A 25,035-nucleotide genomic window follows, 5' to 3' on the forward strand; every position below is an offset into this window, starting at 1 on the left:
GCTAAAATAAAGTGAGATCCTTTATAAAAAAAAAAAAAAAAAAAAAAAAAAAAAAAAAAATCCACAAAAACAAAAACTTAAAAAACAATATTCTGCAAATCCATGAACATTGGAGATCATTCCATCTTATAGTGCCCTCTTTAGTTTCTTCAGTGTTATGAAGTTTTCATTGTAGAGGTCTTTCATCTCCTTGATTAGATTGATCCCTAGGGTTTTTGTTGTTGTTGTTGTTGTTGTTTTGAATTTTTGGTTTTTTTTGTACTGGAGCTCAAACTCCAAACCTCGCACTTGTGAGCCAGGTGGCAGAACCACTGAGCTAAACTCCCAGCCCCCTAGGCTTATTTTCTTTCTTTGATTGTTTTTAAGCTATCATGAATGGAATTGTTTTCCAAATTTCTTTTTCAGTGGTTTTATTGGTGTATAGAAAAGCTATTGATTTTTTCATATTGATTTTATAGCCTGCTACTTTGCTGATTTTATTAGGAACTGTAAAATCTTTTGGTTGAGTCTTTAAGGTCTTCTAAGTATAGAATCATGTCATTTGCAAACGGAGAGAATTTGACTTCTTTCTACTATTTGTAGTCCTCTCTCAGCCTTTGTATTGCTGGGATAACAGGTGTGCACCACCACACCCAGCTCTTTAATTGCTTACCTTGCCTAATTGCTGGAGCTAAAATTTCCAGTATTGTATTGAATAGACTCTCCTTGTGTGTTTTTTTGGTGGGGAGTAACCAGGATCGAACTTGGGCCCTTGCACTTGCGAAGCAGACAGCAAAACCACTGAGCCAAATCCCAGCCCTCCTTGTTTTTTTGATATTAACATCTGTATTTGTGTGTCCTCCTACATTCCAAGTATTGTTTATGTGTGTCTCCACTCATTTTTTTATGATGTAAAGAGAAAGATACTCATCATTATGGTATATTTGTTCAAAGAACCAATTTTTGCTTTATTGATCCTCTTTGATATAAGCATATTTTCTGTTTTATTTGTCTTATTTTTATTATGTCCTTAACTCTGTTTTCTATGAGTTTATTTTGTTATTATTTCTCCAACCTCTTGATAGAGAAACTTAGATTATAAAGTTTTAAGCTCTAGAGGGAAGTCATAAGTTTTTCTATTAGTTTTATTGTTGCTCATTAAAATATTTTCTAATTTCCCTTTTGTTTTCTCATTTGGCCAGTGGATTTCTTAGAAGTTTAAGTTAGAAAAAATGTTTATAAATTATATTTTTGTTATTGATTTCTTGTTTAAATACTTGATAATCAGAGATAATCCTCCAGGATGATATCAGCCCTTTGAAATATAAGGTTACTTTATTGTCCTATGTAAGATAAATTTTTTTGTAAATTTGTGGTATTCTGTATGTTGTTAAGATAAACTTTATTGTCTAATGTATTCATCTTTTTAGATTCTTTTGTGCTGCTTTTCTTTTTAATTATTGAAAGTGTAGCTGGGTGTGGTGGTCACACCATGTGGGGCTGAGGCAAGAGGATCACTGTGAGCTCGAGACCAGCCTGAGCTACATAGTGAGTTCTGAGTCAGTCTCAACTACATAGTGAGACCCTGTCTCAAAAAACAAACAAACAAACAAAAAAGAAAGTGTCTTCACCTTATCATTATGTTATGTATACATTGAGGCTATGTTATTACATATATATAATATCAAATTTGTTATCTGCCTGGGAAACAAAATATTTTATTATGAAGTTAACCTCTTCATTTCTACTAATGCCTTTGTTTTAAAAACTCTTTGTTACTATAGTTCTTTAACTTTCCACTTAATATTTTATGCTATATTTTTAAACCATCATTGCACCTTCAATTTTTCTGTATCCTTATATTTTAGATATATCTTTCATGAATTATATATAGTTGTAGTTTTAAAATGCAAGTTAATACATTTTGTCTTTCAGCCAGAGTATTCTAATTGTGTTTATTGTAATAATTGATGCATTTAGGCTTAAATCTCATTCTTTATCTTATATATTCTCTGATATACCTTTCTTTTATCTCACCTTTCATATCTTTTTTTGAAGAAACTTTTTTAAAAAAATCATTCCACTAAGTAACATACTATATTGTTTTAGTAACTAGGAAATGTGGCACATGTGTTTATAACAATACAGGAACATTAGAGCAATTAAACCGTTTTAACTGTCTGACGTATTTTTGTTGTGTTAATGTTATTTAATCCCTTAAGAAATTCACTACATAAAGTAATATTAATGCTTATTTAGATTTAATTACATGTTTCTCAGTTCTTCATTCTTACAAAAGTCTCGGGACAGTTTTCTTCTATTTGAATCACTTTTTTTAGTATTTTGCTTAGTGAGAGTCCGCTGGTATCAAATTTAGTGATGTTTATGAAAATATTATTTTGTAGTATTATTTTTCTGGTGCTGGAACTGAACCCAAGACCTTATGAATACTAAGCTAATATGGGGTGAACTGTACTCCCAGCCTGTGTATTTATTCTTCAAAAATATGTTTGGCAGGTGTAGAGTTCTAGACTGGCAATTAATATCTTTACCACACTGAGAATATTATTGCTAGCTTCTGATTTATCTTAACTGTTTTTGGAGAGGTTATCTTTTCAATCTAATGGATATGGCTTTAAAGGTAATGTCCTCTTTGCGTGTGTTTTTAAGATTTTCTACTTATTGTTTGTGTTTTCCAGTTTTACTGTATGGTCATGTGTGAATGAATTTGTGTTAATTTATTTGTATTTATCTTTGTTCAGTGAACTTTTTTTAACTACAGTTCATTAATTTACTAAACTTTGTAAATGCCTAGTCATTATCACTTTGTTTATTGCCTATTCCACATAATCACATTTTTATTCTATTTCTACATTTTTAAAAGCATATTTTTCTTTTATAGCCTTTAATTTTCTTCTGTATTTTACATCTATCCATACTGGGTAATTTTTTTCCAGATTATCTTCACCAGGTTACTGTTTAATCCTATTTAATCTGCTACCAAATTAACTTATACAATTTTTAGTTTAAGTTATTGTGGTTTTCTTTTCTTTTCTTTTTTCTTTTTTGGTACAGGGGATCGAACTCAGGCCCTTGTGCTTGCAAGGCAGGTGGCGGAACCACTGAGCCAAGTCCCCGGTTCTGTTTTTATTTTCTAAAAAGTCTGAGTTCTGCTACATCGTATTTTTTTTTTTACTTATTTTTAAAATTAATTTTATTGGTACATTTTAGGTATAAAATATAATGACATTCATCATTGGAAATTTGTACCTTTATGTAATCTGTTTTGGTTCTTATTTTTTTTCCCATTCCCCTGCCCTCCCTTCAACCCCTTCATCCCCCTTATTTATGAAGACTTTGTTTCCATTTTTTTTCATTTTCTCATATTAATTCCATTCCCTTCTTTCCTTCCCCCTGCTCTTCCCACTTCCCTTTCCACTCTCTCCTTTTATTCCTATTTCACATTATAAGGACATTTTAGTCCTTATTTGCACTTTCTGTTTCTCACACCAGAGAAGCTGTTCTGTATTTATATATGTGTCCTATTTATTTCACTGAAGAGTATACCTCAATGTGCATCCATTTAGTTATAAATATCTCTAATTTCTCATTCTTTATGGCTGAATCGTATCCCATTTTATTAAAAAATCCACATTTCTTTATCCAGACTCCAGATGATGGGAAATTGGGCTGTTTCCATGTTTTAGCTATTAGAAACTGTGCTGCTGTGAACATAGTGCACATATATCACTGTAGCATAATTCTTTTAATTTTGGGGGGCAGAGGGAGATACCCAGCAGTTGAATAGCTTGGTCAAATGTGACCCTTTATCCCTAATTTTTTGAGGTATCTCCACATTGATTTCCACAGTTGCATCAGTCTGCACTCCCCCCAACAATGGAGAAGTGTTCCTTTCTCCCTGCAGCCCCACCAGCATTTGTTATTGGTTATTGGTTATTTCATGAGAGCAACCATATTTTCTGGGGTGAGGTGGAATCTCAGTGTTGTTTTCATTTGAATCTCTCAAATAACCAGTGATATTGAACATTTTTCATATGTTTATCTGCTATTTCTACTTCTTTTTCTGAGAAATATCTGTTCAATTCAGATACCCATTTTTGGATTGGGTCTTTAAATTTGGGAGGTCTGGCTTTTTAAAGTTCTGTATATATTCCAGACAGTTGACCTTTGTCTAAAGAACAGCTGGTAAAAAATTTTTCCAGGCTGGGGATATAGCTCAGTGGTGCCACTGCCTTCCTCACAAGCACAATGTCCTGAGTTCAATCCCCAGTACCACCACCACAAAAAATAAATAAATAAATAAAAGATCGAAAAAAAATTTTTTTCCCACATTTTGGGTTGTCTCTTCACACTGTTGGTGATTTCTCTTACTGTGTAGAAGCTTTATAATAAGATCTCCCACTTGTTGATTCTTTGTGCTAGTTCATGGGCAACTGCATAAAATCTTTTGTTACACCATTGTCATCAGTTTTATCTAACCTCTCTTGCATTTCATTTAGTGTTTCTGTTTTAATATTTAGATCTTTAATCCACTTCAATTTTAGTTTAGTGCATGGTGAGAGATATAGGTCTAGTTTTAATCTTTGGCAAGTTGAAACCCAATTTTTCCAGCACCACATTTATAATGGTGAGAGATATAGGTCTAGTTTTAATCTTTGGCAAGTTGAAACCCAATTTTTCCAGCACCATTTATTAAAGAGGCTACCTTTCCTCCAGTGAGGGTGTTTGGCTCCTTTGTCAGAGATGAGGTGGCTGAGTGTGTCTAGAGTTGTGTCTGCATCTTCTAATTGGTTCCACTGGTCCTCAGGTCTGTTTTTTTTTTACCAGTACCATGCTGTTTTTATCACAGTAGCTTTGTAGTATAGTTTCAAGTTGGGGATTGTGATACTCCCTGCCTTGTCTTTGTTGCCTAGAATTGGTTTTGCTATTCTAGGTCTCTTCTTGCTCCAAATGAATTTCTGGATTGTTTTCTCAAGGTTGATGAAGTATGCTGCTGAAATTTCAATTGGGATTGCATTGAATCTATATAGCAGTATTGGAAATATGGCCATTTTCACAGTAAGGCCTATCTTTCCATTTTCTGATGTCCTCTTTGATCTCTTTTTTTCAGAGTGCTAGTCTTTTCAGAGTAGAGGTCTTTGTTTTCTTTCATTAAGTTGACTCTTAGGTATTTTAATTTTTTGGATGCTATTGTGAAAGGAAGTGTTTGCCCCATTTCTTTCTCATTGAGTCTGTTCATGCACAAGAAAGCTGTTGATTTTTGTATGTTGACCTTGTATCCAGCTACTTTGCTGAATTCAGTTACTAAGTCTAGAAAACTTTTGGTGGAGTTCTTGGGGTCTTCTATATAGAGTACATGTTGTCTGAAAATAGTGACTATTTATCTTTTTCATTTCCTATCTTTATTCCTTTTATTTCTTTCTCTTGTCTAAACACTGTGGCTAATGTTTCCAAAACTGTGTTGAACAGGAGTGGTGATAATGGGCATCTTTATCTTTTTCGTGATTTTACTGTGAAGGATTTCAGTTTTTTGGTTTTTTTGTTTGTTTTTGTTTTTGCTTTTGTTTTGGTACCAGTGATCAAACTCAGGTCCTTGTGCTTGTGAAGAGGATTTCAGGTTTTGACCATTTAGTATGACATTGGCTGTTGGTTTTTCATAATTAGCTTTTTTTTTTTTTGGCACCAAGGATCAAACTCCAGCCCTTGTGCTTGCAAGGCAGGCGGTGGAACCACTGAGCCAAATTCCCAGCCCCTCATAGATAGCTTTTATCAGATTAAGCTAGAGACCATCTATTCCAATTTTTGGAGGGTTTGTATCATAAATGTGTCTTAGATTTTGTCTAAGCTTTTTCTGCACCTATTGAGATGATCATATGATTTTTGTCCTTGGCTCTATTAATATAGTGTATTACATTTATTGATTTACATATGTTGAACCATCCTTGCATCCCTGGGATGAATCCCACTTGGTCGGGGCACATGATCTTCTTGATGATCTTCTGCATTCTATTTGCCAGTATCTTATTAAGGATTTTTGCATCTATGTTCATTAGTGAGATTGGCCTATAGTTCTCTTTTTCAGTTGGGTCTTCCTCTGCTTTGGGGATCAAGGTGATGCTTTCTTCCAGAAATGAACTCAGGAGTATTGCTTACCTTTTAATATCATTGAAGAGTTTAAAGCATAGTGGCAGCAGTTCTTCTCTTAATGTCTTGTTGAATTCAACAGTGAAGCCATCGGGGCCTGGGCTTTTCTTAATTGTTAAGTTTTTAATTACATTTCAGTTTCGTTGATTGATATTGGGTTGTTTAGAATTTTAAGGTCTTTGTTCAGTTTTGGTAATTCATATGTAACTAGGAATCTGTCCATTTCTTCTGTTTTTTCCATCTTATTGGAGTATAGGTTCTCAAAGTGTAGGTATTGATGATCCTCTGGATTTCTGCTGGGTCTGTTGTAATTTCACCCTTTTCATTCCTAATTGCATGGATTTAGGCCTTTTCTTTCCTTTTTTAACATAAGGTTGGGTAAGAGTTTATCAATTTTGTTTTTTCTTTCAAAGAACCAACTCTTGGCTTCATTGATTTTTTTTCTTGTATCATTCTCTTAGTCTCCATTGCATTGCTTTCTGCCCTAATTTTTATAATTTCCTCCCTTGTATGAGCTTTGGGTTTGTTCTGCTCTTCTTTTTCTAGAAGCTTGAGCTTCAGTATCCAGTTGTTTAATTTAGCTCAATCTGTTTTCCTAATATGAGTATTCACTGCTATGAATTTCCCTTGTAAGACTGCTTTCACTGTGTCCCATAGATTCCGATACGTTGTATTGTCATTGTCATTGTAGGAACTGTCTGATTTCTTCTTTAATTTACTCTGTGACCCATTGGTTATTAGAAGTGTTTTTCAATTTCCATGTGTTTATGAAATTATTGCAGGTTTTTTTGCTATTGATCTCCAATTTCATCACACTGTGATCTGATATATAGAGGATAACTTCAATTTCTTTGCACTTAAACATGTTCTGTGAGTGAGTATATGGTCTGTTTTGGAAAACAACCCATGTGCAGCTGAAAAGAATATATATTCTGATTTTGTAGGATGCAACATTGCGTAAACATGTTAAGTTCATTTGTTCAAGAATTTGAGTAATAGTATTTTGCTGTTTATTTTCTTTCTAATTGTTCTAACTGTGTCAGTGGGGTATTGAGGTCCTCCACTACTATTGTATTAGTGCTTATTTGATTTTTCATGTCCATTAGTATTTGTTTTATATAGTTGGGTGCACTAGTACTTGGTGTATATATATTTATGATTGTCATCTCTTCTTCTTGGATTGTTCCCTTACAAGAATGCATTGTCCTTCTTTGTCCCTCTTATTCTGTGTTGGTTTAAAATCCATTTGATCTGCAAACTGGATAGCTTTTTTTCGCTTTCCTGTCACATGGAGTATTTTTTTTTCACTCTTTTAACTTTCAGTCTATGAGTTTCTTTTTTAATTGTGTTTCTTGTATGCAGCATATTGTTGAATCTTGCTTCTTGATCCATTCTATTTCTTTTTATTGGTGAATTGAGACCATTAACACTGATGATTATTATAACTGATATGTATTGATTTATCCTTGTCATGACTTTTTCTTTTTTTTTTTGGATTCTCCCCCTTTGCATTTAATTTCTTGTCATGCCTGATAGATTCATTCTGCTGGGCTTCCTGGGGTTCTCATTCTCATTGTGTTTTCCTAGGATATTGCTTAAAAGTTTTTGGAGTGCTGGTTTGGCATTCATGAAATTCCTCAAGTGCTCTTTTTCATGAAAGTGTCTTTTTTTTCCTCATTGATTTTATTGGTACATTTTATGTATACAGTACAGTTACATTCATTATTGGGATCTTGTACCTTTATATGACAGGTCTTGGTTCTCATTTTTCCCCTTGTCCCTGCCCTCCCTTCACCTCCTCCTCCCCTCCCCATTTACAAACACTTTGTTTCAATTTTTCCATTTTCTCATATTTTTTTCTTTTCCCTTATTACCTTTCCCCCTCCCTTCCCACTTTCCCTATACCTTTAGCCCCTTTCTTCCTATTTCATATTGTCAATTATCTCATTAGGATCTTATGTACTATTATAGTTTTTCACACCAGAGAAACTAGTTGATATTTACACATGTGTGACTTATTTATTTCACTCGAGTATATCCTCAATATGTATCCATTTTCCTATGAATGAATCTAATTCATGAAAGTATCTTATTTCCCCATCAATTTTGAAAGATAGTTTTTCAGAGTACATCAGTCTGGGTTCAATGTTGTTTTCCTTTATGGATTGAAATATATTACTCCAAGCTCTTCTTGCCTTGTGGGTTTATGTGGAGAAGTCTTCTGTGATTCTGATGGGCTTTCCTTTTTATGTGATTTGTTTCTTTTCTATAACTGCTTGTAGAATTTTGTTATTCTGTTGGGTTTCTGGAATCTTAACTATTTTATGCCTGGGTGTAGTGTTTTTGGATCATGGCTAATTGGAGTTCTATATGCCTCACTTTTCTGTATGTCAAATCCTTTTCCCCTACTTGGGAAGTTTTCTGCCATTACTTCTGTGAATTTTTTTTTTTATGTCCTCAGCACTCTCTCTTGTTTGTTCATTGAGTCTGATCAGTCTTATGTTATTCCTTGTATTGTCTAACAGCTGCTGGATTGATTTCTTGTGGTCCCTTACTATTTTTAAGAAAATTTTCTTTTCCTGGTCACTAATTGCAATCCTACCTTCTATATCTGAAATTCTGTCCTCGCACTGGCTCATTCTGCTGCCTCAACTTTCAGTGGAGTTTTTAATCTCTTGGAACTCTTTTATGGATTCCATTTGTTTCCTGTGTTTGGATTCCATGATGTTCCTTAGTGCCTCTCTTTTTTTATCTGTGTCTGCTCAAGATTTATTAGTCATGTCTTGCATTAAGGTCACAATCTCTGTTGTTATCTAAGAAATTATTTCTTATTTCCTTTTTTCCAGATCCTCTTTTGTTACTAGTTCAGGGAGTCCAGGTAGAATATCGGATTGTTCCATCTCATTGCCCTTTGGGGTTGCCTTAGGTGATGTGGAAGTCTGATTTTGAGACTTGTTTACGTGTCTTCTCATTTCAGTAGATGCAGCCTGCTGTGCCTTTGTTAAGGTAACTTTTGCTCAGGCAATATTCTTTAATTCTCAGCAAGTCACCAAACATGGCCTTTTTTCTGCTGCTCATCAGTGCACCAATTTCTGTGTTCAGAATGGTTGTATTCTTTGTCCCTGAGCTGATCCGTTGTCTGGGCAGTATTCTAGCTGGGTCCTGTGCATACTTGGGATGGTATCTAGTCGTGCCTCTGGCTAGGGCCTACCCCCCTCTATAGCTGTTGTCTGGGAGGGCCTTTTGTTGGAGACTGTGCACCCTATTCCCTGGTGTCTGAGCAGGCTTCTAGCTGGAGTCTCTGTACACTTACTGATGGTATTGGGGCAAGCCTCAGGCCTTTGCTTGTGCACCTATGCAGCCTTTTTCCAGACAGGCCCTTGGCTTGGGCCTGTGGGCCCAGGTGGCTGGGGTCAGGGCAGGTCCCTGGCTGGCCCTTCCTAAAGCCTCTCTGCTCTGATCCATACTGCTGCTCTCTGGGATCTGGATGCACTACTGATGGTATCCGGTGGGCCTCTGGCTGATGATTATGTGCCTGTGCAGCTCTTTTCCAGATGGGCCCTTGGCTTGGGCCCGTGTGCCCAAGAGGCTGGGGTTGGGTCTTGACCCTGGGTGGACCTGCCTGAAGCTGCAGCGCTCTGGTCCACACCGCTGCTCACCAGGGTGCCATAGTTTTATAGATTGATAATCTCTGCAGAAGCTTTCAAACTAAGTTGAGCATTTTTATTTTTTTGTTGAGATTCTGCTTTAAGTATATTGAATTTAATTTTGTAATTGGTCTAAGATTTTGAGTGTTTCATTTATGTGATTTCTACTTGATTTTATGATTTATCATTTCTCTGTGTTTCTTGTGTTTGCACTGCTTATTATCTTTGAACAATTATTTGTAAGACTGTCTCAGGCTGTGCATGTAATCCCAGCACTTTGAAAGGCTGAGGCAAAGGATGGAATAATTCAAGCAACTTAGCATCTTAGCAAGGCACTGTCACAAAGTCTAAAAGGGGGCGGGGCTGGAGACAGCTCACTGTGGGGGCTCTATATTCAATTTCCAGTACAACAGAAGGGGAAAAAATGATTTAGTAGTACAGGCTGAAGTTATCTACCTCCAGAGAGAATTTTCCTTTGCTTCTGCCAGGTACCCAGGAGTTCTACCGGTCTAGCACCATGATAGCTTAAGTTAACAACATGAGGATTTGTGGACCAGGCTGGTGAAGTGAAAATTGAGCTGCAAATCCATATGAGGCTAGTTTATTTTTCCCCTTTTCAACCTCAGTGTATATCCTGCAGGACTCAGCTTATTGAAGGAAAAGTTCTCAAGACTCCTTCCATGACAGACCCTAGTTTTGATATCTGTCCCCTTTTACTTGTTAGACCATCGAAACCAAAAATTCAGATTTTCCTGAATTAGCAGTACCATTATAGCAAAAGTAGTTCCTACTTTCCTTTTAGTTTTGTAGAGCATTAGATTTTTATATTGTGAGACATATTAAAAATAATATTTTTAGCCGGGCATGGTGGCACACGCCTGTAATCCTAGCACTTGGGAGGCTGAGGCAGGAGGATTGCTGTGAGTTTGAGACCAGCCTGGGCTACATAGTGAGTTCCAGGTCAGTCTCAACTACATATGAGACCCCGTCTCAAAAAACCAAAATAATAATAATAATAATAATAATAATATTTTCCCAGAATTTCTAAGGAATTTTTCTGTAGGAGGGTTGGTCTAATAATAACTATTTCTGAAAATAAGTTGCTTATATAATGTAGGAAAGAAGTTAAACTGTCATTATTTGCTGACGATATGATGCTCTACATTGAAGAACCAAAAAACTCCACCAAAAGACTTGTAGACTTAATTGACACTTTTAGCAGAGTAGCAGGATACAAGGTCAACACCCAAAAATCAATAGCCTTCTTGTATACAAATAACAGACTCACTGAGAGAGAAATTAGGGAAACAAATCCTTTCATAATAGCATCCAAAAAAATGAAGTATCTAGGAATCAATCTAATGAAAGAAGCAAAAGATCTCTACACTGAAAACTATAGCACTCTGAAAAAAGAGATTGAAGAGGATATAAAAAAATGGAAAGATATCCCCTGCTCCTGGGTAGGAAGAATCAACTTAGTGAAAATGGCCATACTACCAAAACTGCTATACAGATTTAATGCAATGCCAATTGAAATTCCAACACTATATTTCACACAACTAGAAAAACTAATCCAAAAATTCATTTGGAACCATAAGAGAACTAGAATAGAAAAAGCCATCCTAGGCAACAGAGACAAGGCAGCAGGTATAACAATTTCAGTTTGAAACTATACTATAAACCACTGTGGTAAAAACAGCTTGGTACTGGCAAAGAAACAGACTGAGGATCAGTGGAATAGATTGAAAGATACAAAAACAACTCCAGATGTACTCAGCTACCTCATCTTTGACAAAGGATCTGACCATCCTCACTGGAGGCAAGATAGTCTGTTTAATAAATGGTGCTGGAAAAACTGCATTTCAACCTGCCAAAGATTAAAACTAGGCCCTTATCTTTCTCTATGCACTAAACTAAAATCCAAGTAGATTAAAGATCTAAATATTAAAAAAGTCACTAAATTTGCTGGAAGATAAATTAGGCAGAACTCTGGAAGACATTGGCATAGGAAAAGACATTATGAACAAATCCTCAGTAGCATGGGGACTAGCAGAAAGAATCAACAAGTGGGATCTCATCTTATTAAAAAGCTCTGCACTGCAAAAGAAACCATCAACAGAACTAAGAGACAACCTACAATGTGGGAAAAACTTTTTACCAGCTGCTCCTCAGACAAAGGACTATTATCTAGAATATATAAAGAACTCAAAACAAATATAAAGACCCAATTCAAAAATGGGCATCTGAAATGAACAGACATTTCTCAGACAAAGAAATAAAAGCAGCAAGTAAATATATGAAAAAGTGTTCCACATCACTGGTCATTCGAGAGATGCAGATGAAAATAACACTGAGATTTCACCTCACCTCACAAAGAATGGCTGCTATCAAATCATACAATAACAAATGTTGGCGCAGTTGTGGGGAGAAAGGAACCCTTCTCCATTGTTGGTGGGAGTGCAGACTGGTGCAACCACTATGGAAATCAATATGGAGATCCCTCAAAGAGCAGGGACTGGAGGTTCCATTTGACCCAGCCATCCCTCTGCTGGGTATCTTTCCAAAAGATTAAAAGAATCATACCACAGTGATATATGCACACCCATGTTTATAGCGGCACAGTTTGTGATAGCTAAAATTTGGAAACAGCCCATTTGCCCATCTGTTGAAGACTGGTTAAAGAAGATGTGGTTTTTCTATAAAATGGAATACTACTCAGCCATAAAGAATGAGAAATTAGAGTCATTCATAGGAAAATGGACACATATTGAAGATATACTCCTAAGTGAAATAAGTCACACGTATAAATACCAAATAGTTTCTCTGGTGTGAAAAACTATATCGGTACATAAGATACTAATGATATAACTGACAATGTGAAATATGAAGAAAAGGGCTAAAGGTGTAGGGGAAGTGGGTAGGGTAGGCGAAAGGTAATAAGGGAAAAAAAGTATAAGAAAATGAGAAAAGGGAAATAAAGTATTTGTAAACAGGGAAGGGAGGAGGGGTTGAAGGGAGGGCAGGGACAAGGAGAAATAATGAGAACCAAGACCTGTCAGGTAAAGGTACAAGATCCCAATGAAGAATGTAACTGTACTGTATACCTAAAATGTACCAGTAAACTTGAAGAGAGAAAAAAAAGTTGCTTATCAAAAATTATTTAAAATTTTTCCACAATCACATTTTTATCATTTTTTCTTTATTCTGACTTTTTGCACCCCTGAAGCATAAATACCTTGAAAGTTATTTTGGTTGTTTTATAATTTCATTTTTCCACTTGAAGTTGTAGTTTATGAAGAACTCATTTTTGTGTATGGTCACTGTAATTCATTTTTTTTATTTATTTATTTATAAAATTATTTAAAATTTTTCCACAATCACATTTTTATCATTTTTTCTTTATTCTGACTTTTTGCACCCCTGAAGCATAAATACCTTGAAAGTTATTTTGGTTGTTTTATAATTTCATTTTTCCACTTGAAGTTGTAGTTTATGAAGAACTCATTTTTGTGTATGGTCACTGTAATTCATTTTTTTTATTTATTTATTTATATATTTATTTATTTATTTATTTATTTATTTGGTACCGGGGGTTGAACTCGGGTCCTTGTGCTTGCAAGGCAAGCAGCAGATACACTAAGCTAAATCCTCGGCCCTGTAATTTACATTTTTAAATTCACTTTAATATCTTGATTTTTTTTCAGGAACACTGGACATCAAGAGCTATTTTGCAGTTCCAGAAGTTATGTGGTTTGAAGCCATTAGTGGGAGTAGTGGATGAATATATAGATGGAATCCTTAACATTTTTCTGTGTGATACATCTTCAAATGAAGACATTTATTTCCATCATGTCTTGAGAACAGAGGGCCATGCTATTGTATGTCGAGAAAATGTCCCTTCTAAGGTAGAGTAGTCTGGATGTATTTTGCAACATATTTTGTTGAATCTCAATAGTAAAGTTGTAAGAGAATTTAATACAGAAGGTTATTTGATTTATTCTTTTATCTTAGATCCATCCATTAGATTCCTGGATTCTTAATGAGGAGTACTATCTTAATTTTCCTGTATCATCCAAAAAACACATTTGGCTAATTGTCCTTTCAAATGTGAATATTTGGGGGAGTTTAAGGCAGGGTCTCACTATGTAGTTGAGACTGACTTGGAACTCACTATGTAGCTCAGGCTGGTCTCGAACTCACAGCAATCCTCCTGCCTCAGCCTCCTGAGTGCTGGGATTACAGGCAAATTTTTATTTTAAATAAATGATTGAATATTCTCTTATCCCAAAATATTTTGGGTCTAAGGTCATTCAGAGAACACTTTTATTTTACAATTGTTGATAGTGATGTTTATATCATGTGAGATTGATGTTAATTTTTGTAACTAAGTAGAAGTGTCAATATGGAGAAACTTGACTATTGAACTTTAGAAGAATGTACTTCCATGACATTTGAAAATTATGAAGTGCTTTGTCACCTTTCACTTCATTATATAATTAAACCCTTCCTTCTCTTTTTTTATTTTTTATTTTTAATCTTAGGGTTTCAGAGACTTAAACCCTTTAGCTTTATACACTGAATCCAGTGGCGGGCCGGTTGATGTCATGACAGAGCTGGGTTATCTTTCCCAGCACCACTATTTTAATGAAGACCGAAAGATAAGTCCACAGTCTAAAGAGACTGAATTACAAGCCCTGGTAAGAGGTTTTTGAAAATACTCTTATAATTTATGTTATTAATCTTAGTTATCCTCATTTTATAGATGAGGGAACTGAGGCTTTCAAAATTTAGGGAAGTTTGGAAATTTTACACAGCGATCTTAATGGTTACCTTGTCTCTTTATTTTCTGGTTTAAGCCTGGGTATTAGTTGTACTTCACCCTGGATGATTTCTGTCTGTACTAAATTTCCTTGGTTCCTTTTGGTGTAGTTGTGACTTCCCTTACAGTCCAAATGCTGATCTTTTTCCCCCGTACTAAGGTACTTCTTCAAGTCTTATTCCTTTCTTTCTCTATAAATATTTTGCCAACACCCTCTCAGTAATAAACAGTATTATTGTAATATTTTTATTATATATTTTTCTCACCTAAGTAATAATATTTGTTAAACTTATATTACATCACTGGCACTGTTCTAAGCACTTATATATTAGCTGGTTTAATCTTCATAACAGCTTTACCAAGTTGGTACATTATAGATAAAAGGACAGTAAAGTACCTAGTATGAATTTAATGTTGCTTGAACAAATACACATGTACCCTAAATCTGATAGTCCTCATCAGTGGAGGGCTAACAGTGGGTACTGGGCCAGGAGTATAGGATGTGTTTTAGAATCAAAATGTTTTGGGGTTTTTTGTTTGTTTTTGTTTTTGTTGATACAACAAGGGTTTTTATTTTCTTTGAATAAAATGTAAGTTTTTTTGTTTAACATATATAGTACATCTGACTTAAAGTTATAGAGACATGCTGAGTTTTTAAAGTAGATGTTTAAAAAGTTAAGGAAAGGCCATTTTGACTACTGACAGATTAACCTCTTATGCAAAATATGTATTTTTTCTTCTGTGTGTTCAAAACCATATAAATGTTTTTAATTTCTAGTTAATGTCAAATTAATTGAGTTTATTGTCTCATTGTGGGCCTGAATTTTTCTTAGTCACTGTTACTGAAATGGAAGACTATTTCCTCATCTTAAACATTTTTAAAATATACAAATTTGACATTTTTAGAATATTTTAACTGTTTTTCTTCAGATAATCGTAGTTCAGTCCTAGAAATAAGATTATTTTCTATACAGGAGAAAAAGATAAAAGTCTGCTATCCCACCATAATCTGTATTTTGAGGTAGCTAGACTTCCTTGTGCTACACACACACACCACCTACCATGTGATGCCTTGCCTATTCCTAATAGTCTTACTATTCTGACAGTTTGCGTTATCTCCTTCATTGCCTCCTCTAAGTACTTCCCATATATTGCTGTGATGATGGCTCTACTCAGACTGCGCTGTAATTACTTGACTATATGTTTTCTCACTTTATTTTTTTAGTTCCTTTAGAGCTGTGACCTGATGCATTCTTTAGATCCAAAGAGATGTCCTATAAACATTTGATAATATATGCTCAAAAATGTCTATTATCAGCCAAACAAAGTGGCACATGCCTATAATTCTAACATTTGGAAGGCTGATGCAGGAGTATCATTCAAGTTCAAGGCCAGGCTGAACTACATAGCAAGACCCTGTCTCAAAAAACAACAACAACAAAAAGTCTGTTAACTGAAAATGTCTAACGTAATTGGAAGGCCTAGAGTTATGGATAAAGTTAAAAAATAACGTAGCATTTGTATGAACTATAGTGAAAACTTCCCACCAAAATCTAAAGGCATGTAATTTTTGGAAACAGCATTATAACAAGATAAAATAATACTGATTTCATTATCTGCTAGCAATCTACTAATAATAATCTGTCTTTAAGTCACCTTAAATCTGTGTCAAAGGAACCATTAAAGGATTCTGAATTCAATTCTTTGAAAACTCAGAACTGTGAAGATGATCCAAAGTGGTCCATCACAGAGCCAAAGGATCTGGAGGAAGAAAGTGAGGTAGGAGAAAAAAGAAAGAAAAGAAAAAAAACAGGGTCAGAGAGGATCTCCTTCTTCAGCAGTCACCAGATCCAAAGTTGTAGCAACATAGCCTTGATCACAGAAAAGAAAAGGTGTTGTGTGACTTAAATGTGTGAGTTACTATCCCACAGCTTTGGGGCTATCTTCAAGAGTTATGAAGCAGTTAAGACACTAGTATTGAGAAACATTATTAGGTAAAACCCACCAGGAAAGGTATTTTCAATTATTTTGGAGCACATATTTCTGTTTTAATCAAATGTTTATGTACATAGAGCCTACAGTATGCCTAACCCCTCCTCATTATACAATATAATGATATTCATTGTTGGAAGTTTGTACCTTTACATGATCAATCTTGGTTCTTATTTTTCCCCATTCCCCTGCCCTCCCCTCAACCCCTCCTTCCCTTCTTATCTTGCAATTTATGTCTTTTTAATTAAATACCATACTTATATTTTATGATTTTTCAGTTTTAAGTATCTATAAACTTCCCACAGTGAAAGATGAAAATTAGTTCATCTTTTTATCTCACCACACACAAGCATAGCCTTTGTGTCCCCTCCCCAACTAATATATCACGCTTTCCATTAGACCACCATTATGACTATGTAAATGCTATGACGCCTTTTCCTTTCCTTCATAACTTTTAATATTACATTCTTTTAAAAGTTAGTATACATCAGAATTGAGTATCTATTGGTATACCTGTCAGTTTTAATACTTTTTGTGCAGTTTAGTATAACCAATACCACAATCAGGATGAAAACTAGCTCCATCATCTGAAATAACTCCCTTGTAGTTAGTACCTTCTTATACTTTGTCTCCCTACATTCCTGACCCCTAGCAACCATTGACTATTCTCTCACTCTACTTTTACATGTTCAGGGCTGTTACATAAGTGGAGTCATACAGTATATAACCTTTGAGTTTGGCATCTTTCGTTCAGCATAGTGCTGTTGAGACTCAGCCAAGTATTTGCATGTATCAGTTGTTCAAATCCAAACTTTTCACTGCTGGATGGTATTTTTGTATAGATTACTGCATTTTGTATATCTTTTCACCCACTGAAAAACATACAAGATGTTTATAGTTTGGAGTAATTATGAATAGAACTGTTAAAAGTATTTGTATACAGATTTTTGTGAACATAGCTTCATTCATATGGGAAAAATATGCAGGAGTAATTTTTCTGGGTCATGTGTTAAATGTTTGTCGATTGTTCTCCAGAAAAGCTGTTCCACTTCGCCTTTGCACCAGCAGTATCAGAGTTCAATTGCTACACATTTTTGTCAGCACTCGATATTGCCAGTAAGTTTTATTTTAGCCATTCTAATTGGTGTAGAGTAGTATCATAGCATGGCTTCAATTTTCATTTCTCTAATGACTAATAATGTTGAACATCTTTTCATGTGCTTTCTTGCTTTCCATACATACTTCTTAGTGTAACATCTGTTGGAGTCTTTTGCTCATTTTTTTTTTTCCTTTTTTGGTACCGGGGATTGAATTCAGGTCCTTGTGCTTGTGAAGCAGGTGGCAGAACCACTGAGCTAAATCCCTGGCCCTTTCACTCATTTTTTAATTGAGTCATTTGTTTTCTGTTTGTCAGATCTGTAATTTTCAAATATATTCCTCCACTTATAGCTGTTTTAAAATTTTTTCTTAACACAGTACTTCTTATAGCAAAAGTTTTTAATTTTGAGAAATTCCACTGTATCACTTTTTTTTTCTATTAAGTACTGTTTGTGATGTTGAGAAATCTCAAGTAAATTTTAGTACAAGGTGTGAGGCTTAAGATAGGGTTCATTTTGTTGCATGTGGATATCCAGTTCTTGCATTTATTGAAAAGATTATCCCATCTCCTTGAAATGCCTTTAAAACTTTTATCCCAAATCAGTTGTCCATATTTGTATGAGTCTGTTTCTAGAGTCTGTATTGTGTTCCATTGATCTATATGTCTTTCCCTTTAGCAGTACCGTGCTGTCATGATTACTGGCTTTATAATCTCTCTTAAATCAGGTAAAGATTCTTCCCACTTTATTCTTCAGAATGTCTCTAAACATTGTAAGCCTTGTGAATTTTAGAATTTGCTTATCTTCATCTGCAATTTTATCAGAATTGCATTAAATATATAGAAAATTTTGAGGAGAGTTGATTCTTTAATTTTTGAACACAGTATATCTCTCCATTAATTTGGCTTTGTTTTTGTGATACTGACAGTTTTCAGAAACTATTATTCTATTAGCTTTATACCTAAGTAATTTATTTGGGGAGCTATTTTTCTTCTTTCTTTTGTATTTTCATTGTTAGTGTATAGAAATCTTTTTTGTTTTTATTTTTTGCTTTTTTTGTATTGCCCTTGTATCTTTTGTAAGTGACTTTAGTTTTCTACATGGGTGTTATTGTCCACAGATTGATAAAGTTTTACTTCTTTCTAAACTGTTTTTTAATTCTGTTTTAGGTTTGCATTGGCTAAGGTTTCAAATGTGATGTTGGAGAGGAATGCAAGAGAGACATCCTTGACATGCTAAAAGATTCTTATCATGCATTGTTCTTGAAGTTTTGTTAAATTGTTCTCTACATATTTTGATAGCGTTGTGTTTTCTTTTTTATTCTATTAATACAATGCATTATATTAATTTTCAAATATTGAATCAGTTTGGCATTTCTAGGATAAACCCCACATGCCATGGTGAATTGTTTTTTCTATTCTATTCTATTAATAGATTCAATTTAATAATATTTTGTTGAAGATTTTTTTGTCTGTTTTCAGGAGAACTATTAGTCTGTAATTTTTTTTGTGTTGTCTTTGCTTTTTTTCCTAATCAAGGTAACACTGGCCTCGCAAATGAGTCTGAAAATGTTGCTCCTTTTCTATTTTCTAGTGAAGACTGTTAAATTGATTTTATTTCCATTTTTGCTTTATTTTTATTTATTTTTATTGCTTTTATTTTTATTTTTATTTTTATTTTTATTCTGCATTTTTTTAAATTGACAAGCATGGATAGTGGAATGGCAAAGTCAGGCTATTTATGTATTTGTCTCACCTTTTTGTGGTGGAAATACTTAGGTTTTACTCTTACCAGTTTTCAAGTATATAGTCTATTATTGATCACAGTCACCAAACTGTACAATAGATCTCTTGAACTTATCCCACCTGTTTACTGAAATGTGAAATTTTGAGGATTTCACAAAAATGTAACATTGCATTATGTAGATTTATTACACAGATGTATTGATCACACTGGTACAACCTTATTGGTGGTGCTTTTCTGCAAAATTTTGCACTATTTCTCACATTGTACACCTCTTCCTAATCTCATTTGAAGTGAGAGATTTCTCTGGCTTTTTCTTCTTCTCTTCTGCAGACAAGATCTCCTCCATAACCTCTTTGAGCCAATCACCCACAATCCTACAGCAGGATGAGCTAATGGGGGAACCATTAGCTCAGTTGTGATCATGTGACATTGGTGTCACATACTCGTATCGCATGATTTAATTTAAGTTAAAATTTATTAGAAATGTTTGCTTGTTTTGTGGAACACTAACAGAATAAGTTACTTACAATCCAAGGTTTTACTGTATATGCTGTATATTGTTTCATTTATACTACTAGTTTCTCTTCATTGTAAAGAAAGCTTTGTGCTAATATCTGTTTTTTTAAGAATTTTTGTCCATGTCTTGTACTGTGAGTAATACTCTGAAGATAATATGCATTTTTATTAACTGTTACTTTTTTGTTTCATAAAATAAAAATAAAAATCCATTCCAACAATTTTAATTAGTATGTTTAGGCCATTTATAAGTTCGTGTGATTATTTTTAGATTTACCATATTACTGGTTTTTATTGTCCTGATTTTCCTCAGCTTTCACTTTCCTACTGCTTCCTAGGTTATTTGAACATTTTTTAGTGTTTTGCTTTATCTTTTAACACTATTTATATTATTTTTAGTGGTTACACTAAGAATTACAAAATACATCTTTTATTTTTTACAGTAGAGTTAATCTGTAATTTACCACCAAATGACATATAAATCTTTTATCCCTTCCTGCCTCTTTTATAGTGTGCATGTCATATGTAATACACCTGCATATATTGAAAATTTACATTTCTTGCTTTTCACCTTTAAACATACTCTAAAATATTTGAAAAGGAAAATAATATATCATATTTACACATTTCTCTTCTTTTTCTCACATCCAGCATTTCATTCTGCTATCTCTATCTGTCCAAAGGGTTTCCTTTAGCAATTCATTTAGAATAGGTCTTCTTACAATGAGTTATCTTAGATTTTTTTCACTGGCAGTGTATTCATTCTAAATTTTAAAGAATATTAAAAATATATAGGACATTCTTTGTAGATACAAAGATCTCATTTGCCATTTCTTTTTTTATTTAGCACTTTAAACTTCTTATTCCACTTCTTTCTGGTCTTTATGGTTTCTGATGCAAAATTCACCATAATTAAAGTAGTTCTCCTATAGAGAACATGTCATAGTTTCTTTGTCTTTAATTTTCAGCAGGTTGGATATAATCTAAAGCATGGATTTTTTTGGATTTATTCTCCCTGGAGTTTGCTAAACTGGCATATTTATGTTTTTCACCAAATTTTGGAAGGTTTTGGCCATACTTCTTTTTAATTACTACTATATGTTTTTAATACGTAATAATTACATTCATCTTGAAGGATTGGTTTTGATTTTAGGTAAAAAGATATAAATATACAGACACACACACACACACACACACACACATATCACATCTTCATCACTTTTACTACCCCTTCCCCCTGCCCTGTTTCATTCCCTTTCTCCAGATGACCTTCCCAACTCTGAAAGTCTACCTCCCTGTTTTCTATCATCTTTCTTTTATTTTGTTCTTTAAATTATTTATATTTTGTGTTTCTCATATAAAAGAATATAACCTTCTGTGTCTGATTTATTTCACTTAGCATTTTGTTATCAAGATCCATCCATTTTCCTATGAATCATTCAAATTCATCCTTTTTGGTTGTGTGGTACTCATGGGGGTGGTGAGAGAGAGTGGAGAGGGAAGGAGGGAGGGAGGGAGCTCATATTTTCTTTATTCATCTGTAAATGGGTATAAAGTCTGCTTTTCCATAATTTAGACACTATGAATTGTACTGCTATAAGCATGGGTATGCACATATTGCTATAGTACAATATCTTTCATGTTTTCAGGAAGATACATAGAAGTAGGATAGCTGGGTCAAATGGAATTTTGTATTTGTAGTTTTTTGAGAAATCTTCACACTGATTTCCATAGTGGTTGTACCAGTTTACATTTCCATTTACAATGTAGAAGAGTTCCTTTTTCCTACATCCTTGCCAACATTTGTTGTTTTTTAAGTTCTTGATAGCCATTCTTACTGGACTAATATGAAATCAGTATTGTTTTAATTTGCACTTCTTTAATGGCCAAAGCTGCTGAACATTTTTAAATGTATTATTACCATTTGTACTGCTTCGTGTGAGCAATCTGTGTGCATTTCAATTGCTCAATTTTTGGATTGGGTTGTTTCTTTGTGGGAGTCTAATTTTTTCTTTATATTCTAGATACTAGTCCTCTGCCCAAAGAGTAGTTGGAAAAAAAGTTTTCTGTGGATTGTCTCTGCACTGTATTGTTTTCCTTTGCTATGCAGAAGATTTTAATTTGACATAATCCAATTTGTTGATTGTTGATTCTTTTGAGGGGGGTACAGGCCATTGAACTCAGGACCTTGCACTTTCAAGGCAGGCATAGTGTCACTGAGGTATATGCCCAGCCCTGTTGATTCTTTTTTTTTTTTTTTAGCTTTAATTGAGTTTATTGGTACATTTTAGGGATACAGTACAGTTACATTCATTGTTGGGATCTTGTACCTCTACATGACAAGTCTTGATTCTCATTTTTTCCCCTTACCTCTGCCCTCCCTTCACCCCCTCCTCCCCTCCCCATCTACAAACACTTTATTTTCATCTTTTCATTCTCTCACATTTTTTTCTTTTCCCTTTTTACTCTTCCCCTACCCATCCCACCTTCTCTACACCTTTAGCTCCTTTCTTCCCATTTCTAAACCTGTTGATTCTTGATATTGCTTGTGTAATTGGATTTTTTTTTCAGGAAGCCTTTGCCTATGCTTATGTTTACTACAGTTTTACCTATTTTATCTTTTGGCACATACAGTGTATGGTTTTATATCTAGGTATTTGATCTAGTTTGATTTTAGTACAGAATAAAAGATGTTGGTCTAGATTTATTCTTTACTTGGATTACCAAATTATTCAGGCACCATTTGTTAAAAAGGCTATCTCCAGTATGTATGTTGGACCCCTTTGTCAAAAATCAGATGGCTCAAGGGCTGGGGATTTAGCTCAGTGGTGCCACTGCCTGCCTTGCAAGCACAAGGTCCCGAGTTTGATCCCTGGTACAAAAAAAAAAATCAGATGGCTCAAGATGCATGCTATTGTTTCTGCATCCTCAGTAGCATGACTTTGTGCCAGTACCATGCTGTTTATATTACTGTAGCTTTGCAAAATATCTTGAAATCTGGGATTGTAATACCTCTTACTTTGCTCCTTTTGCTCGAAATTACTTTGATATTCTGGGTCTCCTCTGGTTCCATATAAATTTTAGAATTTTTTTCCTAGTTCTGTGAAGAATATTGTTGGTGTTCTGATTGGAATTGCACTACATCTCTATATCGTATTTGGTAATAGGGCCATTTTGACAACATTAGTTTTGCCCACTGAACAAGGGATGGTTTTTCATTTTTCTAATGTCTTCTTCAATCTCTTTTTCTAGACTACTATAGTTTTTGTTAGAGAGATCTTTCACTTTCTTGGTTAATTCCCAGGTATTTAACTTTTTTTCTTTTTATTGAGTTTGTTGGTACAATCTAGGTATACAATACAGTTACATTCATCATTGGGATCTTGTACCCTTATACTAGGTCTTGATTCTCATTTTTTCCCCTTGTCTCTGCCCTCCCTTCACCCCCTCCTCTCCTCCCCATTTACAAACGCTTTATTTCCATTTTTTCAGTTTTTCATATTTTTTTCCTCTCCCTTATTACCTTTCCCCCACCCTTCTCACTCTCCCTACACCTTTAGCCCATTACTTCCTATTTCACATTATTAATTATCTCATTAGGATCCAGTGTACTATCATAGTTTTCCATACCAGAGAAACTATTCGGTATTTCAGTTAAAGAAATCTCTGTATGAACATTAAAAATAGGGAATCCTAAAATAAAACTAAAAAGGAAAGTAAAAGAGAAAAGGCAATGATATAAGATTAAAATAATCCTTAATTCTGAAGATGAAAATGGTCCCTTAACATATTTAAATTGCTTCTTGCTCTTGTAGTCTTATTCTGTTTTTCATTTTTTAGAGAATACTTTATTAGTTTCTGTAATCAAACCCACGTAGATATGACCTTACATATTTAGTACAATGCGTTACCCCTGTACAAATGGAAAAATAAAAATAAAAAAAATTAACATTTCTAGACCAATATGGCTGTCCATTTCTATACAATGCCAACTCAACACAGTAAATTGGGATAACTTTTTCCAAAGTAGGCAGCACCGTTAAAGTTTCCCAAAATTCAATTTATATATATATTTATATTTATATAAAAAGACTAATATCAGTATGTTATGCATCGATAGCAGCAACAGCTTTTCCAGGTACTGCAGTCATCTGAACAAAATTATACACATTCAGCACATTCCATTAAACAAAACAAAAACAAAGAAAAGAATAATATGCAGAAAATAGCAAAGTTCTGTTGCTGTTGTGGTACCTGGCACCATTTTTTTTATTAGCATCTTAATCATCATCTGGAAAGAGAACATTCTAGAGTAACATCATTAACTATAGCTCTGATAAAGCATGGTCACTACTATGTATCATAAAGCAGGTACAAGATATTTTACATTCACAGAGATATGATAACAGTACCATCCTACATCAATAATACTAGAATCAGTTTTGGTTTGAAATTTGCTTTGTCTGCAAATAAGATTGCTACTCCTGTTTTTTTCTGGGCTCCTGTCACATGGAGAATTGTTTTCTATCCTTTCACTTTCAGTCTATGGCCTTCTTTTTGCCCTGGGTGTGTTTTCTTGTATGCAACATATTGTTGGATTTTGCTTCTTATTCCATTTTGCCAGTCTGTTTCTCTTGATTGGTGAGTTGAGGACATTGACATTGATGATTATAACTGATATGTACTGACTTATTATTGACATGTTATTGGCCTTTTGTTGACTCTTTTTACTTTTTCACCTTCTCCTTTTAGTTTCTTGCCTTGCCTATTTGATTTGCTCTGTTGGGCCTCATGGTGTTGTTGCCTTCATTGTCTTTTTCTAGGATCTTGTTTAGAATTGCTTGTAGTGCTGGTTTGGTATTCATGTAGTTTCTCAGGTGTTCTTTGTCATGGAAGTGTCTCATTTCCCCATCCATTTTGAAAGAGAGTTTTGCAGGATACATCAGTCTAGGTTGGAGGTTGTTCTCTTTTAGTACTTGAAATATCTCATTCCAGGCTCTCCCTGCCCCAAGGGTTTGTGTTGAAAAGTCTGCTGTGATTCTGATGGGCTTTCCTTTGCATGTGATTTGTTTCT

At 34.3% G+C, this 25,035-nt stretch overlaps 1 protein-coding gene across 12 annotated transcripts in view; it reads left to right on the forward strand.

The window, feature by feature from the left end:
• Positions 1-25,035, forward strand: part of Tdrd5 (tudor domain containing 5) — an 89,085-nt gene that overhangs the window by 47,740 nt on the left and 16,310 nt on the right. For 8 of the 12 annotated variants that reach the window (XR_781435.1, XR_781436.1, XM_010630247.1 and 5 more), the window contains exons 12-15: positions 13,496-13,696; positions 14,333-14,488; positions 16,285-16,389; positions 17,638-17,718. Coding sequence is in view for 10 of the 12 variants with exons in the window: in XM_010630247.1 (XP_010628549.1) it covers positions 13,496-13,696; positions 14,333-14,488; positions 16,285-16,389; positions 17,638-17,718 (543 nt within the window). In the remaining 2 variants the exon portion in view is untranslated. The remainder of the gene's footprint in view (positions 1-13,495; positions 13,697-14,332; positions 14,489-16,284; positions 16,390-17,637; positions 17,719-25,035) is intronic. The other 4 variants (XM_010630249.1, XM_010630251.1, XM_010630252.1 and 1 more) reach the window with 4 other exon arrangements.

The sequence above is a fragment of the Fukomys damarensis genome, unplaced genomic scaffold, assembly GCF_012274545.1.
Source record: "Fukomys damarensis isolate Sample0158 unplaced genomic scaffold, DMR_v1.0_HiC HiC_scaffold_11, whole genome shotgun sequence".
NCBI lineage: Eukaryota > Metazoa > Chordata > Mammalia > Rodentia > Bathyergidae > Fukomys > Fukomys damarensis.